Source organism: Mugil cephalus, chromosome 21 (assembly GCF_022458985.1).
Source record: "Mugil cephalus isolate CIBA_MC_2020 chromosome 21, CIBA_Mcephalus_1.1, whole genome shotgun sequence".
Lineage (NCBI taxonomy): Eukaryota > Metazoa > Chordata > Actinopteri > Mugiliformes > Mugilidae > Mugil > Mugil cephalus.
The window spans coordinates 1,223,301-1,242,853 of NC_061790.1; the positions used below are offsets into that span (position 1 = coordinate 1,223,301).

The window sequence follows — 19,553 nt, forward strand, 5'->3', positions numbered from 1 at the left end:
AGTTGTGTAAAAATTACCTCTTTAATGTTGCATATTTTTAAGACGTTTACTTTAAAAGATGTATCTAGTCTCTAACCCTAACCCCAACCCTAGGCTAAGATGCATCACATAGATGGACATAATTAGAAAAAAATCTGCTGCAAATTCTATTCATCTTAATATTATTTATTTGAAACACTAGTGAATATTAAAGGATTCATTTGAACACTGTTTCAAGTAAAGACACTTTCTCTGGGTTTCAAGCGGTTGGTGAGACAGTCGACAGATTATTAAAATAATCCAGAGATTCTGCTAAATTCTCAACAGAAGCGGCTGCGAGGAAGAGGAAGGATGTGCCTCACGTGTCAGATTATAGGCTGTGAATATATGTGTGTCTATATGAGACCAGATGACTGCCCCAGTTAGACAAACACGCCGTGTTATTTGTATAAATGAGGCTTACGCTGCCTTTTGTCTGCAGTTTCCATGGTAGGTAATTATTTAGCTTCTTTTGTGTTTCATTCTGTGGAGCCGTCTGTTCACCTGTCAGCTTTGTGCATTACTATGAAACTCATTAAGTGAAAATAGAAAGGAAGTAGAAAGAGGCGACGGGGGCCAAAAATAAAAGCGAAAAAGTAAGTACACAAAACGTTCAAGATAAGAGGACAAAATGACAGAAGACAGAAATGTAAAGAGAGAGATCTGATCCTTCCATCCCCTGATGTCACCGACGCTTTTAATTCAAACAGGAAATTAATGTTAACAATCAATCAAACAAATACATATATTCACAGGCTGCTGTGAAAGACTGAGGACACAAAACAAACATGAGGGAAACATGACCTCAGAGATTCTGTTTAAAGCCAACTACATATCGTATAAATACGTTTTTTTTTTATCATGCATTTATTTTTTAAAAATAGGGACACTTTTTAAATTCATTTATGAATTTAAAAACAGGGACGTTCTCAAATGTGAGGAAAAATATTCATAACAGAGTGTTGTGTTATTGGCTCCGTTCAGACCTACTATTAACATCTACCCCATTTTAAGTTCGCACCTTCTGTTTATTAATTAAAATGTGTCTCCATTAATACATCCCCAGCACTGGAGGTCTGATCCTAGTTTGTCTGCAGCAGCGCCACCATGTGGTCAGTAGAGTATTGTATCAGCTGCTGTCTCTAATGGATCTCTACCTACCACTGGACCAAAACCAGGGACACATGGTTGGTGACTTGGAGACATTATAACATGTTATGTTTTAGTTTATTTTAGAGACTCAGATCGGACCTGACCATCTGTTGCTGTGTCGTATATAAAGTCGATGCTTATTCCACAACTTCCCCTTCATGACATCGCCGAGGGTTCGAGCTCCTGGCAATGCTGAACAACCTGCACCTGTACTGAGAGTAGTTCTAGGAGATATAAATAGGACCACATCATCTGCGTACATGTTGACCTCCTAAGATACATATTCAGTCTTTTAGTCGCTCACTTTGATCTACATGAATTGACCTGAAAAGTGTGCGCTGTATTTGCATATTGGTGTATTCTGTGCACCTTCACGTGCGGTTCTACGTGTGTGTGTGCAGGTGAATCGGATCAGTGTTTGTACATGTTCCCAGCGGTGTCTAAGCACACAGCAGGGCCTATAGAAACAGGTGTGTTTGCACAACCAAAGGTGTAACGAGACGAGTCCAACAACACAGCTCAGATTTGAGATTTAAAGCCCCGGATGATTGACAACGACGTTTCAGCAATGACCAAATGATGTGGTTGGGCATCGTAAACAACCAACACGTTGGGAGTTTAATGCATACTGCTTTGCTTTTAAAACCTTGACCCTTAATGGAGATTCATTTTATTGTCTTAGAGATTTTAGTTTTGATTGATTCTGTGAAAGTCTAATTCAGCAGGTTAGCAGCAGGCTAACGTAGCTTAGCATTAAAAGTGAAAGACGGTCATTTCTATAGTGTGATCAACAAGAATACACACCGATCAGCCACAACATTATGACCACTGACAGTAGAAGTAAATAACCATCTTGTGGCAATTCATTGTTCTGCTGGGAAACTTTTGAACCTGGTATTCATTCATTAATTCATTCATTCACTCATTCATGTGGATGCTACTTAGACATGTAGCACCCACCTAGACCAGACCAAGTATCTGTGGGATGATCCACAGAGGCCCCTCCCCCTCAAAGATCCCCCCCGCCCACTAACAACATTAAACACCCTCAGAAAAACCATGTCCATGATGAGTTACCACAAGGGAGATCTACACAATATTAGAAAGGTGGTCATAATGTTACCAAGGCTACGACTTTCTCCTCATCTCCATTATTTATTTATTGAGCTCTTTCCTTCACGTAAACTGTTCCACTCCTTGAAATCTAGCTTCACCCCCACAGCAAACATACGATCAAACATCTATAACAATGTTTGGACAGAATCAGTATTATTTTTTTAATGATCACATTCACTTAACAACTTCTAAACACATTAACAGGATGAAGAGGATGGAACTAAGCGCTCTCAGTGTAAAGTGTGAGCCTCTAATCACCTCATTTATACCTGGTAATGAGCTGATTAGAGGCTCCATCCGTCGCTCCTGATCGATGCTCAGACGGTTCACACATAGAAACACACACAAGCACACACACACAATCACACACACAAAGACAAACAGGACATCTCCAGCTGGACGGAATTTGACAATAGGTGATAATTATCTTGGTGCGCTGTGTTTGGATTGCTCAACACTAAACAAGCAGACGTGACGTTACCACGGAGGAAGAAAGCGCAGAGAAGTAGTTTTATTAATTCAGTCCTGGCTCCGGTCCATCCACGCTGTGTTAATAAGATAACATCAGATGAAGTAAACCCAGCGAAAGCACATTATCACACAAGTAATGGATGGATTAAGGATTATCTCAGAGAATTAACAGTTGGCAAGTTAATAAAGAGTAAGAGACTGCGGCGGTAGATTAAATTAAGGATACAGCATCTGTAACGATTGATGCTTGAAGAGCGGGAGGTGTTCTGATGAAACCCACTGAGACTGAGACGTCAGGGGGGAGAATTTTTAATCTTCTGTCAGGCGTGATAAGAAAGCTATTTTGTTTCCATATTAAAGAAGAAGAAGACTCAGAGCAACCACCAGCATCCTATAGCTGTGAGTCCAATACTCACTCTACAATTAAAGTGCCTCTGAAAAGTTTTTCCTTTGAATGACTCGAAACCTCAGCGGATTTTCACACAGGTTCTGAGAGAAGGCAAAGACAACCCAGTCAAAAAGAGGAAATGAAGTACTTGTGTGCAGGGCTTGACATTAACAACTCGCCAGATGCAGGTGAATTTCACCAGTGGCGGTGACACATCTACTCCCACTAACCACTTTAACAGGCTTAATTTTAAATACATTTTTTAGTTTTAGTTTTCTCAAACGGCATCTGAAATAATAAACGAAATGCAAAGTCAGACTACGACACTAACTCCCATGAGCGCTGCATGCGCACAGCGTTTGCTCATTGGTCCATTCATGACCAACTTCACTGTAGTCAGACGTTCACTTCACAACCACAAACATGGTTGTGAAGTAATAATGTGGAGGCCACAGGCACACTGAATGTAAGGATGCTGCTGTTTAACGAAAATTAGAACACGCCTCTTTTGAATACTGGATTCTGATTGGCCAATCGCCAAAATTCGACAGTGATTATTACTCGATGGACCTCCGTTGCCCCTGGCAACGAGATAGACACTGTTGTCCCCGGTAACCAACAACATACAACTTGAACTCACTAACTAATATTTAATTTATTTGGGGATGATAAAACACTGGATACATGGCTGAACAATAACATGTCCCTGGTGAAGAAAAGAAAAGAAAAGAAAAGAAAAGAAAAGAAAAGAAAAGAAAAGAAAAGAAAAGAAAAGAAAAGAAAAGAAAAGCAAAAAGCGCATAACAGGTAAAAAAGGTGAAAATAACCTGGAAGCTCATAAAATCTCCTTGAATCATTATTTTGTGTCACATTATTGAATACTTTAGTTGAAAGTCGTGTTCTAAGCGTTTAATATGTGATAACAAACCACACTTTTTATTACTATAAACTGCATATTTTCATTTAAAAGGAACTTCAGGCCAATGCAGAACCTCATCAGAGCTGAATACTTGATGATGACCTGCAGTGTTAAACATTTCTTGATGTTCGTAAAGAACCATTTACATTTCAAAAGTCTGTAAATCTTTTTTTAAAAATATACTTTTGCGACTTTTACACTTGTATTAGACAGAGACCAGAGTCTCTAGTAGTAACTCTGGAAAACAACTATCCACAGTCGCTGGTGAACAAAAACGTTAACGTCGAGTCCTGCTCCTGTGTTTGTTTACTCAGAAAAATGAACCACATATTTGCTGGGACCTCTTTGTGCAGCAGTAACATCAACTAAACATGCGTGCTGCTTCCATCACTTCCCATTTTCCCAAACTGATAACAGATAACAGAACCTGACAGCGTTAACTGAGCATTAAAAACATAAAGGAGGTTAAAAGGGAACCGTGTTAACTCAGACAGCTCCAGGCGAAACGTGGTTTGCTCCATGTCTTCTGAATATTAATGCAACGCAAGCTTCAACACGAGCTAAGAGGTGTGTGTGTGTGTGTGTGTGTGTGTGTGTGTGTGTGTGTGTGTGTGTGTGTGTGTGTGTGTGTGTGTGTCTGATAATGAAATGAGCTCAGAGTATTGGAGCCAACGAAAGCTCGGATCAATAACACGATAAAACACGGACCCTGACAGCGAGCCAGCTCTTACCACACTCGTCTTCCAGCCATCACTCTTTCCTTTTTAGTTTCTTCTCTTCCTTCCTTTGTTCAGCTGACATCTGTCTCATGTCTGTTTTTTTTTTTTATTTCAGCGTCATCCCTCTTTCAGCTCACCACCACTCCACCTTTCATCTTTCCTTTAGTGTCACCACAGCGGGAGTCACACTCAAGGAAGTCAAGGCCTTGGAAATCTGCAGGATGACGTTTAACATTTTGTGATGTGGCACTGACGCGTAGGAATACATGAAGTTTAATGCCAGACACTCTGATTGTTGAGGATATGCTTCCTCCTGTGCTCCTGTCAGGTAAACTTTATAACTCTGGTGAAGAGTCACAACTCAAAGGTTGGAAATTCGACCATGAAGGCAGGTGATTCTGGATGTGAAGGACGTTTTTAACATCCATGTGATGCTGTGTCTTAATGTCCCAGGAATCATCTCAGTCACAGAGACAGTCTAGAGTTTCTTTCATATCGAGGCAGTTTGTCCCCCACGACGGTTCGTTTGATGTGAACTGAGGAGGTGCTCCGTGAGGAGGCCACGGGGTCGTCTTGATAAAAACCACCTGGTATTCATCATGGAAACCTCTAGAAACTCTCTGGGACTGCAGGTGGTAGGGGGGTGTCAGGGGGGAGTCAGGGGGGTGCAGCTACTGGACATAATAAATGTTGATTGTAAAGCCAACACTGGTTCTCAGCTACGTCCAACCCTAACCCCTAACGCCTAACCCTAGGCTTGATGCTAACCCTAGCCTTGATGCTAACCCTAACCTTGATGCTAATCCTAACCTCGACACTGGATCAAACTGAACATGTTGCTCATAGACACAACTCTCTGATGATGTTCCACTTTCTGTTTGATTATGTCCTGAAATCCAGAGTTGAGGACTTTGAGTCAGAACTTTGTCTGGATTAATCTATGAACACGAACCAAACCAGGGTTAAATATTCCATCGATTGTTCCCTGAATCAAACAGAGAATAAGAAGTGAAAGATTCTCAATCTGGTAGTTTAGTTATACTTAGTTTTGCAGTTTAATGTGATCTTTGATTTCCTAAAGGATGTGCAACACATATTTAAATGCTTTTAAATGTCTCATTTATTGCATAGTGCAGTTTAAAATGACAGCTGGGTTTTAGAAATAGATTTGCAGTTTCAAATTGATTTTCTTATCGATTCACAAAAAAACAACACTTCCTACATCTTCTGGTTTGAAGTTTTATTTCATATTTAACATTAATATATAGACAATAACTACGATGAGAAACAAGAGGGAGAAGATTGAGGGGATTCAAAGCTGAAATATCTCAAGTCCGGTCAGAACTAACTGAGATTGATTCTTCAGTCTTGTAAAAAACTGAATTGTGTAACAGAAATCATGTAAATCATAAGTTGTAACTACTAAACTGTAAGAGAATATCATGACTGGGAATTTTATGTCTGATTGTTGAAATGGTTTCTAAACTACACTTCAAAGTGTAGTCTCATGTTCAGTGCTACCATACAAAGCACATTTAAATTCAGTTACTTTAAAAAAACAACAAAAAAAACAACAAGACACTGAGAAAAATGATGAGAAATGCAACAACAGAGAAAATGCAAGCAGGGAAATGTGCACTACCAGTCAAAGGTTCGGACACAGGTTCTGAACGAACTGGATGAGAGCTGCCTTCAGTCAGGCTTCTCAGGTGGATGAGAAGGTTAATTGACTTAGAAGCTCAACAGTCCTTCCTTCAGCTCAACCCTTTAATCAGTTTATCAGTCTGAGCAAAATCAACACATCAGCAGATTTTTAAAACTGAGAAACATGAAAGCTGCCAGAGAGGACGGGGTCAGGACGCGATTAAGAAGCATATTCTCAGAAGAATCACAGAGGCAGCCTACCTTGAAATTACCAGATTTTATTAACGCTGCCTCTGCAGCTCAATAAAAGAACACCAGCTTCTCTCTCTCCATCTCACACCAGTTACCTCCATCACATTTAACGTCACTGCCTCTCTGAGGATGACACCATCCATCCACTTTGGTTGGTGATTGAAAGAGACGGGGCAGAAATACGACTCCACATTTTAACCTCTACAAAATGTTGGTTTCAAACAGTTCATCCGGACGGGAAGTTTAAACCCTGTACAACCTCGGTCCATCACGAGTCAATCATTCACAATCAGCTTCACGTTTTAGCTTTTACAGCAATAAGACCTTTACAGGCAGAACGGAGCAGATCTTACCTGACGGTGAAGTCATACGAACAGGACGCCAACACCATCTTACTGAACGGAGAGAACTGCAGGAGAAGGACGAAACAGAACGTCAAGATTCCAATAAATCATCCAGCCAATAATTACATCTAGTACTAAAGATATTATATCTGTGAATATACATGTGTTTCCATCAGTGTTCCTGATTTAGTTTCTATAAATCAGGGATTTGTCTCGTGTTTGTGTTGAAGTGTGTGATGACAACGGACAAGGAGCAACAAACATGACTCCATCATAGTGTCAGAGGTTCCAGAGGAACCCAGGGGAACTACAGTCACTAAGGTTGAGTTGAAGCTGTCGCTGGAGGTCACAGCAGATGCTTGTTCACGTTCTTGATTCTCTAATGGTGAATATTGAACATTTCCTCATCATCATCATTTCAGGTTTTATAAACGTGACAGTTTGTTGAGTATAGTTTGCAGATATTTGGACCTCACAATTCACGCGCACACTAAATAAAGACAGTAAAGAAAGAGTGGTAACAGAGAGGAGAAACACTCTGGCTGTGAAAGGGAAGAATTAAAAGGAGTTGTCCTTTTGGAAATAAATCCTGACCTGCAGCTTTGTTTACAGGTCGTTCTGTTGAAAAGAGAAACTTAATTTATTTTCAGATCCTGAGGGGGGGCTGCTGACTTCTGAGGTTCACATCAAAGTGACAAAAAAACGCCCCGCGGACGGTTGAAGAGTTTCTTTCCAAGGACGACTGGACTCGTAGCATCTTCTGTTCTACAGATGGAGGGGACTTGGCTACTGAAGCCATTTAGAGCTGAAGACTGAAACATCTTCTAGAAACACAACAAGTCCAGTTCTTTGTTTCATTTGACCTGTGACGACTGAGAACCTTCACAGAGAGAGAGTTCAGGCGTTTCTCTGTTCATGGGTTGAAGGATTGTGCCGACTCAGAGTCCATGGAGAGACATTTCACCGACCGTCGGCTCAGCACTCTTAAATTAATTTATTCCTTCATTTGTTCCCCCTCTCTGCCTCTGACAGTTTCACCTTTTCCATACGCCGCTTCACACCTTTAAAACCACGGCTGCTGCTTTTTTCTTTCTCTCCAGTTTAATTTATGTCTGCTTTTACTGGCAAAGTCTTTTATTATCAAAACAAAAGACAAATGTAATGAGACTCAACAGCTGTGACAACGCAAAGCAAAGTGATCTAAACAAACATTAACACAATTTATTTTCACGACGCGTCTTCTAATTTACGGAGTCTGTCTTCTGTTGCATTTTAAAATGGACTTTACTATTCTTCTACTAATCAGATTAAACCCTCAGACTGATGGAGGAGTAGTGGTGGTGGTGGTGGTGGTGGTGGAGGTAACCTTTACTAATCATCTACCAATAAATCAACTTCAGGTTGAGGAGTTTCCAGGAGCGACAGTAATATGGAGAAAGATGAACCAAAGCTGGAATCCAGGAGGGTAGAGATGAAAATAATAGCTTCCTCGCTAATAGCTCTGCCTAGCCTCAGAGCTAACAGTAGCTCTTCCTAGCGTCCGAGCCTGAACAGTTACTCCTTGAACCGGCTGGACATTAGTCGTCATCTCTGTGGTGCGTTCAAGTGCAGCTGTTGAGTCCTGACACTGACAGGAGGAGACAAGGACATGACCGACCAGATAAATACTGTCCAACGTTTGAGACGATTTTACTGGGTTGTTGCCTATTTCCTTGTTGAGGTCTCGGCCGGTCTGCTGATGCTGATCAGCTCGTTTCTGCTCCCTCCTCTGAATCAATGCGAGTCGACAGGTTTGCAAACGCAGACAAACAGTTTTAGAGTGAGTCCTCTCCATCGATTGGTGACACCTGTCTTTAAAAACCTGGACTGAGCTGCTGTCGGATGAACCCAGACGGCCTCTGTTTGCAGATGTACAGTGTGTGATTTGGTTTATTGTGGCGTAGAAGTCGTTTAATTTGAGGCTAAAGGTTCAGATGAACTGTAGCTATGATTGGTAGTCAGTGTAATGTCCTCAGAGTGTGTTGTCTAGTATATATATGTGTGTGTCTTATTAGCTCCATTTAACTGGGTGTTTTGATGCTGTCAGGCCTCACACTGCATCTCTGCCATAAAACACACAACACATTGACTGTATTTTCATAAACTTGTGGTGGGAAACAGAAAGGAGTGTGTCAGGCTGCTGAGAGAAATAAATAACCGGGACCAATCACAGCCGACGTGGTCCACGTAGTCGCAACGCATATGTGCATTTCTGGAGAGGTACAACGTCAGGTTACGCCATCGGCTTTGGCGCAGAAGTGACACGCAACAATAAATTAAACCTTAGAGTTGTCCCAAGTTTCAGGGCCAATTTTTTAATGTAAAACTTGTTCAGCCTTGGTGTTAGGATACAGGTCACTATTAGGATTCATCAGGGCTAGTAGCTCTACATCCTTCTAGCCTCCCAGCTAACAGTAGCCTAGCTCTTACTGTAGCCTCCCAGCTAACTAATATATACATTTTATAAAGTAGTTTCATATAATGTTTGCATTTAATGAACATACTAAATATTTTATGAACAACCTGGAATTCCTTTGGGTCCATTGCTTCCATCTGCTGTTTAGTTTTGCGTCTCAGTGTCATGTTATATCAGCAACGCTCACTAAAACTGTGCAAACCCTAGTGGACATATTAGGAATAGTGGTTCCTTTTATTCAGAAGTTCCCACTTCTCCAGACTGGACCCTCTGGCCCGTTGACAGTATGTGTGACATGCATTATGTTTGTGTGAGTGTGTTCACCTTGACTCTGCGGATGGCGTAGTTGTGTCCCAGCAGTTGGTTGACAGGTTGTCGAACGTTCCTCAGGTCCCAGATACACACCGTGCAGTCGACTGAGGCAGTGGCCACGATGTTCTGCAGACAAGCGACAACTCAATGAAATAATGAACTGTCAGTTTGTTAAAAAACATTTTAAAGCAGAATAGTTGCAAGAATAGTTGTTGAAAAGGCTCTCGGGATAACTACACCTCTTTAAATTCATAAATAAAACTCAGATCAGAGCTTCTATGATCAGTGCTTCATAGGCTCATTTTATAAATGTATTATTGCTGTGTACTGAAGTCCAGCCTTGGGGGCCTTAGAGGTGGTCGGGTACCTGGTCATATTTGCACCAATCACAGCTGAGGATCTCAGCCTTGTGTGCTGGGACGGCCAATCGGCAAGCTCCGCCCTTGACATCCCAAACTCTGAGCGTCCCATCACCTGAGAGCATAAACAGAGAGACGGCGAAAGATTTACCCAGAATCCCTGGTACAGCCAGATCCCATAGTCATTAGACTTTATAGTAGATAACACTGCTGTGTTTTAGAACTGGTGAATGTTGGTACTAATGTACCTCCTTCCATGAATAAAGAGACGAAGATAAAGATTGAGACAGAGGATGAGGATAGAGATAGAAAGAGACTGAGGAAGTAGGGAAGTGGCTGAATATCTGTATAGAAATCTAAAACAAAGGCAGGAGCAGAGAGGCAGGAAGAAAGTGGAGGTTAATTGAGGGCAACATGACGTAGAGAGCTGCTCCTGGTTCCATTATGGAAATAAACCATCAGTCTGTCTTCAGGAGGACTTCAGCATGTTTGAGCAAAGTGGACGAGAACTTAAAAATGGCCGCTAAGACTTTAGAGTTCAGTCTGAATCGTACATTAAGCCTAAAAGCTGAGAGTCTGCCAACACACTGCGACAATCACCAAGCAGAACATTCACCCTCCTCCTCCTCCTCGTCCTCCTCCTCCTCCTCGTCCTCCTCTTCATTCATTCGTTGCAGGTTCTGAGGAGTTCATTCAAACTCTGCTGTTTCTGCACTGAAGGCCTCAGTCTGCTGCCTCAGCTGAAAGGAATCACTCTGCTTCCCATTCAGAACTAATAATTCATCATTAAGGTCTCGCCCGCTGTGGACATTACTGCTTGTTAATGACATCACGAAGTTTCTAAAGACTTAAACTTCAAAGTAAAACTTATGTCGTCTTTGGTTCCAGAGGTTTGTGGCGTCTCCTTCATCTTCTCCCTCTAGTTTCTCATCTTAGTTCTTCTCTGAATCGATGGCGGATCTTTAAAAATCCAGATGGTTTGGAAAAGGAAAATCTATTATTTTTACTGCCGCCCTTGTTTTGATATTTTTATACTTGCGTTTTCTGTCATAGCCAACGATTACATATAACTTTTCTGTTCACAAAATGTTTAATTTATTTGTAATTTTAGTTACTTGAAGATCATATTGTGTCTCAGCTACAAACAGACGATCAGAGAATCGTTTTATATGCGGACGATGTCATTTATTATAACCATTCATCTCATGGCTGTATTTTAAACTGAATTTATTTTGTTTTGGCGTAGCTAGCAGCTTTGTTGACACTTTATTGGTGACGTCTGAGTGACCTAAAGAACCGGGAGTAGGGATAAACTTTAGAGTCACAATCTGGAGGCTGCACACCCAATAAATTTGCTTAATAGGATTATGAGAGCATCTCTTAGGAACAACGCCACCTGAAGTCCTGAGCAGAGAGCTAACTAGCCGTGAAAATCCTGGAATCTGAACTTGTCGTTGACAGAATTTGAATAATCGGCTCCTGACTGTTGCAGAGGACGGATTAAAAAGTAGCACAGAGGGAGCTTCTCCTCCTCGTGTTTGCTGACCAGCAGATTAATCCTCTCCTCCCATCAACATGCTTCACCGGTCCCTCCCTCATCCTCCTCCTCCCATCCTGCACCTCCTCTTTAATCCCAGCGATGGGTGAAAACCCTCCCTTCCCAGCGCCGGCCTCCTCTCGACGACATCCTCCCGCTCTTTACTGATTCATTTTTAACCCTTCCCCTCCTCTTTCACCCACTCGTAGCCGGACGTGGAACCTCTTCTGGCTGTAGGGCCCATGCCAGCTACAGAGGGAGCTGGAGTGTGTTACAGCAGCACAGTCATTTAGCGTTGCATTTCTTTGCAGCAGCAGCAAAAAGCAGCAATAAATGTACAAGGATGTGTGTGCAGTCGTGTGGGCTAAGCCTTGATGGAATACCAACATTGTGAGGACATTTCAGTTGATTCTTGAAAGTTTTTAGGGTTAAAACTTGGATTTAACCTCGAAGAGATATATTAAGGTTAGGGTTAGTCCTTAGGTTGAGATGGTTGGGGTTAGGGACTCCTTTCAGTCAATGGATAGTCCTCACAACTATGAGAAGACCATAGTGTGTGTGTACATATCTTTGTGTAGTCATGTGGGCTAAGCCTGGATGGAATCCAAACACTGTGTGGACGCTTTAGCTTCGTTTTAGCACCAAAGCAGTAATTGGTAAGGTTACTGTTTGGGACTGCTTTGTGTCAATGGATGGTCCTCATAGCTATAAGAAGACCTGTGTGTGTGTGTGTGTGTGTGTGTGTGTGTGTGTGTGTGTGTGTGTGTGTGTGTGTGTGTTCTCTCTGCAGTGAATTAGAGGCTGACTTCAGTAAAAGGGCCTCGCTCTACTACACCTGGTATCTCTGCTGTATCAGCAGGTTCAGCTGAAAACACAGAGCTCCCTCCCACATGCGGCCAGTTTTTAAGCTTCTTACCGATGTGTGACAACTTTTAAATTGTGCAGATGTACAACGCACACCTGATGCTGGTGAACTAATCCAGACAGATGCGAAGAGGGAAACAGGTTGGTATTGGTTTTTGTGCATTAACTTATTTTTTGGGGTAATCGATTAGCTCTTAAACATTTTGAATTTTACTGTTTTTACTTTCTCTAGTATAAATCTGATAGGGGCATCCACATAGGTAGAGACCAGGTGTCAGCTAGAAATCATGATTAAGAAATACGGAAAGTTGTTCTGATGATATAGGTGTGAAATCGCATGTTTGTGAGCGGGTTAGCATGCTAAAATTCATCCCAATGCACAATAGAGGAGGCTAGCACCGATGTTTTGAACGTGTCAACTTTAAAGGCAACGACCAGTAAGAGAGACTGAACTAACTGGTCTGGTGATGCTGCCGATGTGGAGCTGGAGTCAGAGAACAGGAGGGTGTTGGGAAGAGTTAAGACAATTTTGGACAAATCCTCCCACCAACTCCACAACACACTGGCCAGTCTAAGGAGAACTTTAAGTAATAGACTCATCTCTCTTAAATGTCCTGCCAGTGGACATCAAACTTTATAACTCAGCTGAGTGTTGCTCACTCTTCACACTTTTTTTTTTCTTCTTATCCTACGTGTGTTTGATTCTGTCACCTTGCAACTGTCACTTTATCATACGGCTGATTGTATTACACAAACAAACGACTTCTCCAAACTTTTATCTCAAGGGTGATTTATAACCAGACGACTTCTCAATCAGTCTTCTTTGTTCATTCTTAAGTGTTTGCAAGTGATTACGCTTCGTGGAAGAAACTAGAGCATGTTAGCTTGGATATTATGACAATGTTAGCATGCAGAGGAACTGCGATTTGTCGACCAGATGAAATTCAGAGCGATGACTGGAGTAAAAAATCTTTTGGAGATGAGAAGTGGCTGGTTTTAGGGTTTGATCTGCTGTGCTATCAAACCCTAAAACCAACCTCTAGTTTCTCAGTGAGACTCTCACTTAGATGTATTTCCATTAAAAACTGTCCAGTGCTTCTTGTGTCTTATATCAGAAATATTGACTCTCTGCTCGTTGACTCTAAGCGGGACAACACTTGGCTGATTGGTTCATATTGATCCGTTCTGACCAATCGAATGACACAGTGTTCATAGACTGCAGCACAAACACAGAATTAAGTTACTGGGAATAAAATGGACCAGAACACTGAGCTCAAAGGAAATGAAAAGATGTAAAACACTGAAAACACTGTGCAGATGGTGCAGCAACCCTTGAAAATGGTCAAAAAGACATTTAATTCGACGTCAAACCGACTCCTGTGGCTGATGGCATCTCTTCCAGCTAATCCTCCCCTGCTGTGGGAATGCACTAGTATTTGCATTTAAAAACATTTCATTTTCAAAGCTGAATGCAAGAGCGTGGGTGACTGTGGCAAAAAGGGTTAAAATGAAACAGCCAGCGAGTGCAGGAAACGTGGTTTTCATTGGCCGATGGAGCCGAGATCAGCCACCTCCAGAGCTTATCTGTGATACCACGACCACTGCTGCAGCATCGCGGGCCCTGCAAACACATACGAGCTGGACTGCGTCCTGCATCGAGACGAGCTGGCAGAGCGGACGAAAGACACAGAGCGTCTTTTATCACCAGATTACTTTCCATTGTGGCTGTGATGTCTGCTTTAAATTCTGTGGCAGCAATCAAGAGACAACAGGGAGTGAAGGCAAATGGTCGACAGATGCTGAGCCCACTGGATGCAACATTCTTTAGGATTCTCTAGAGAATCGTCACTGTCATAATAGCTAAGCTAACGGTGGCAAAGTAAAAGCACATTTCTTTTAGCAATTTTCTTTGGACTGCAGTGGTTCAGATCAATCTATACTACTACTCTGAGCTAATTATCAAAAAGGTCAAATAGGTGGAGCGTGAGTGGAGCTGAGACATGAGGACACCCACCTGTCAATCATAGAGGCCACGCCCCCTAAATTCTACAGAACTTTATCTGTGATCTAATTTAAAATTCATTAAGAATGTAGAAATTATCTCTAGATATTTAGTAGCAGAAACAGGTTAATGTAACATGGAGGTCTATGGGTCCAGACTAACTAGTGCAGCCACTAGTGGACGTCAGAGGAACTGCAGTTCGTGGCTAGCCTTGTGTTGACTTCATCTTTATACAGAAGCCTGGAATGAAACAATCCAACGCTGACTCTATATAGACCCTTTTCTAGCGTTTCTAGTAGCCGCCGTAGATACTACCTGCAGGCTTAGAAATGGAGGCTTATTCAATTGTAATTTACAACCTCGCCACTAGATGGCACTAAATTCCACACACTGGACTTTTAACATCAGATTTGTAGCAGTTTTAACAGCTTCAATTATCTCTAGAGATCAAATCTGTGTAAGTACCAGGCTGGAAACAATTCACTTCTCAAATCAGCCTCTAGTGGAGATTAGAGGAAGTGCAGTTTAGAATCAGCTTTGCAGGTTTGAGGTCGGTTTGAACCAAACAGGGACTTATATAGTGCTGGAAACTGGAGGTCGTTGATGACTGAAAGCTGTAAAGAGTTTTGTTGTTGTTTTGTTGCAGAGCTGCGAGCGACTGGAGGGCGGATTGAAGCTTAACGCACTGATCCACACTCTCATCTCCCACTGAGACTATAGGTTCAGATCCTGTGTTTCAATGAACTAAACCGGGTGGATGGAAAGAAGAAGCAGAAGAAGAGGAGAAGGAGGTGGAAAGGCTGATAAGCTTATCAGAATGAGACTCTCTCCTCAAAGTCACACATTTCCACAATTCAAATCATCACTTATTTCCATATCCTTGTATAGTGCATATATTCTAGTATATTGTATATATACAGATATCTTTTATATATATACTTTTGTATATTTTATTTGAATTTTTTGCGGCAACAAATATGTTGATTGGAGAAGAACTCGTCACTACATCTTCGAACGACAATCATTCCAGGAGAAAAACTATGTCCCAACACAGAGGTAGATTTGCTTCTTACGAGCAGCTACTTCCTGACCGAGCATCGAGATTTCCTCATCTTCGCCTGGCTTCACTCTTCTTAACTTTCCAGTCAAACCACAGACCCCTGGTTTCAGGGACCAGCTCCACCCGACAGAGCTGACCTCACAGGGAACAAAGCAATTTCAACAAAGACTAATGAAAGGTCAAGCTCCTCTCCACATCTCCCCGTCGGTGGTCGCTAAACAACACCAGCGGGACTCGCTTTAGTCCTCGGACCACCAGAAAAGGCAATTGCAGCATCTCACCCTATAATTCAGCTGTCACACAGACATCCGTCCATCTGTCTTCAACGTCCAATACCTCCGGGCCACGTTATGATACTCATTGACCATTTCATTTCACGTCCTCGCTCAGTCTTCCTGTTTTTCCTCTGAGGGAAAATCTCTGTGTTTTGATTTACGACGTCCTGTAAAGTGCCAAAAATCCAACATTATCATAACATTAATGATGGTTCACTTCCATGTAAGTGTCCCAGCGAGGCTGTAAGTGCTGACTAAGACCGTGGGACTGGCAAAACTAAAAGGGAGGCAATAATTAACCCTCAAATGCTCAATAGATCGATAGTGACCCAGCACTTATGGAGAAATTTAGCCATACATTAAAATGTCAAAGCTTGGAACCTTTTCAAAGATTATTATTGAACAATATGAAGATGTTTTAGTTTGTTTTAGACATTCAAGAGACATTTTGAAAAGTGGTTTCTAGATATAATTCATGTGACTAATGTTACTTATCCTGCACATAGTTCAGATCTTGTATTAACATCTGATAACCAGCGTGGTCATGTGGGTAGCAGAATATTTTAACAACTACAGAGCTACTGTTAGCGGGGAAGCTAGGAAGAGCTATTATTAGCTGGGAAGAAAGGAAGAGCTACAATTAGCTTGGAAAACAGGAAATCTACCATTAGCTGGGAGGCTAGGGACCTAGGAAGTGCTACTGTTAGCTGGGAAGGTAGGAAGAGCTATTATTAGCCGGAAGGACACGGAGATCTATCATTAGTTGGGGGGCTAGGAACCTAGGAAGCGCTATGATTAGCTGAGAATGTAAGACAAGCTATTATTAGCTGGAAGGAAAGGAAGAGCTACTAATAGCTTAGAGGCTAGGAAGCCAGGTAGAGCTACTATTAGCTAGAAAGACAGGAAGGTCTACCATTCGCTGGGAGGCTAGGAGGCCAGGCAGACCTACTATTAGCTGGGAGGCTAGGAGGCCAGGTAGAGCTACTATTAGCTGGGAGGCTAGGAGGCCAGGTAGAGCTACTATTAGCTAGAAAGACAGGAAGGTCTACCATTCGCTGGGAGGCTAGGAGGCCAGGTAGAGCTACTATTAGCTGGGAGGCTAGGAGGCCAGGTAGAGCTACTATTAGCTGGGAGGCTAGGAGGCCAGGTAGAGCTACTATTAGCTGGGAGGCTAGGAAGAGCACTGAGAAAGCGGATAGAAGCTACATTCAACATGTGTGCTGGAAGCCTTTCACAGTTTACTGATTCAGAAAAGCTGGAGTGGTGTTATCACAGAGAGCCCCCCCACCCTCCACCCCCCTCACTATTGATCGCTGGCCGTCTTCTCATTACAGCTCTGACCAGGCCTGCAGCAAAGCACTGTGATGGGAGACAGGACTCCTCTATCACCACCAGTCCTACAGAGAGAGGCTATCTGTGTGTGGGCTAGCACAGCTCATCAGCCCTAACATGGGGTTCAAAATGCTAACAGTGTGTGGGCGTAAGCAGGATTCAGGCTGATTGGTCTGTCCGACTTCAAACTCCAAAACACATTAACTCGGGTCACTACCACATAAAACAAAGAGAAAACAGCAAATCTACTAGAGAACATTTACCAGTTTTATTTGAAAAATAACTAACTCAGTCTTAAATTCACAGGAGCTTCTATCGATCGCACTTTATCTGGAGTTGAAACTAAACATGAGGGACCAAGAAACACTGATAATTATCACTCCGAAGGCCAGACACGTCATCAAAGAACTAGCCACATGAAGTCAGACTGTGACATCTCTTCACATCTCCCATGTCCATAACAAGATGTTTCTCCTGAACGCATCGCAACAACAACCAGCTGGTGCATAAAGGAAGCTAGGAAGAGCTACTGGGAGGATAGGAAAAGCAAAGCTAGTATGAGCTGGAAGACTAGGACGTGCTACTATTAGCTGGGAGGCTAGGAAGGATCATGCTGAGTTGGTCTTCGCTTTATTAATTCTAGATCATCATGTTATTGAACTATGTGTAAAAAATGAGAAGCAGCCTCACGTTTCCTTCCACCAACTCGTTCCACGATTGATTTAACACAAGGAATCGACTGAAAAGCTGCTGACAAAGGTCCGACTGGTGCCGACGTTGCAGGAAACTCCTCCAGAGCTGGGTCCAGTCTGTCCGTTCATCGATGAACAGGTTGACGGCCGTACATATTTTTTATATCAGTGTTCAGACGGGTGTACAGGTGGCTGTATTCTGTCTCTTGAAGTCAAAAGTTCAGGTGAGCTGTGCGTACTCTTGGTTTGTAGGGCTGGTGCAGGTCAATTACATGTGGCCCCATTTACTTTCAGCCCTCTCCAGCCTGAAGCTATGAATGCTGGCGTTTGATAATCGCGTCTGGAAGCAGAGGAAGAGTTACAGTTCACGTCACGTCAAAGTTTCCCTCGCGGCCACAGAATATCCTGAACAACAACGAGCCCGACAACACAAGTGCAGCAGCTGCTGTGTGTGTCTTTGTCTCTGAACGAGGTTCTGCTATCAATTATTTAACCAGACGCTACCTCTGCTGCACAAACACAAACACAAACACGTACTTAGCACAGCGGGTGTTGGATGGTTTGGACGGTGATGCTGTCGAAACTTATTCAGACTAAAACACAAACTGTCAAGTGTCGTCAGGCTTCAATTGAAAATGTGACCGTAGGGTTAATCATTTTAAATATTAAACTCTTATCTGTGACAGCTCCTTTCACCTCTGTGTTTAAAAAGAAGAAGTTCATATTTCTTTTGATTGGAGCGTCCACAGACTCCACGCCTCACAGTCTGGGGTGAAGCAAAGTGTGACTGAGCCTTTAGGGGACAGAAAATAAAAGCAGAAGAAGAAAAACAAGACCAACAACTGAAGTGGATTCTGCTTAAATGAGAAGAATGAGAGATGAGGGAAGAGGGGTCATTTTATTGCGGCGTTGCATCGTTCATGGAGCCGCGTTCGCCTGCGGCTGAAGCAATAAACCCAACGTCAACCAACCGCTACCTTCACCATCAGCTCAACACAACCAGCTATTTCTTCAGCTGAGTCCGAGTCATTACTATAAGTAATCTCATACTAGAGTCTCTGTCATTCCTATTAATATGAGAGTTTCAGCCATAACACTCGTAATGAGCTAACGCTACACATTTAAAAACGTTGGTGTCAATCAGCATTTAGTCGTATAAGTATAGTTTTTTTTTTTTTAACCCTACTTTGGATTAGTAGCATGTTTTTGCATCTATGACACATACACAATCAGTCGTAACGATATTATAATAACTATCATTATTATTATAACCTAATATGGTGGAGGCCTCCCCTGTGCTTTCAAAATGTATAAACAGTATAAACATATAAAGATGGAACCACTACTCTAAAGTGAAGCCAAAGCTAGTAGAGCTCCCCACTGGATGGAGGCTGTGAAGGACTGGAGACATCATTAGAGTAGGAAGCTAGGACGAGCTATTATTAGCTGGGAAGCTAGGAAGCACTATTAGCTGGGAAGCTAGGAAGAGCCACTATTAGCAGGGAGGCTTGGAAGAGCAACTATTCGTTAGAGGACAAAAGAAGAGACTATTTAGCATGGGAGGCTTGGAAGGGGGACACTATTGTTAAAGGCTGAAAGCTAAGAGGAGCTACTGTTAACTGGGAGGCTAGGTCTCCATCGT

The 19,553-nt window shown here is 42.3% G+C and overlaps 1 protein-coding gene across 1 annotated transcript in view; it reads right to left on the reverse strand.

The window, feature by feature from the left end:
• The window catches only part of pex7 (peroxisomal biogenesis factor 7), a 37,442-nt gene that overhangs the window by 12,681 nt on the left and 5,208 nt on the right, over positions 1-19,553 (reverse strand). The window contains exons 7-9 of the mRNA XM_047573294.1: positions 10,158-10,264; positions 9,803-9,916; positions 7,033-7,088 (exon numbers count right to left, since the gene is read on the reverse strand). Of these exons, the coding sequence (XP_047429250.1) occupies positions 7,033-7,088; positions 9,803-9,916; positions 10,158-10,264 (277 nt within the window). The remainder of the gene's footprint in view (positions 1-7,032; positions 7,089-9,802; positions 9,917-10,157; positions 10,265-19,553) is intronic.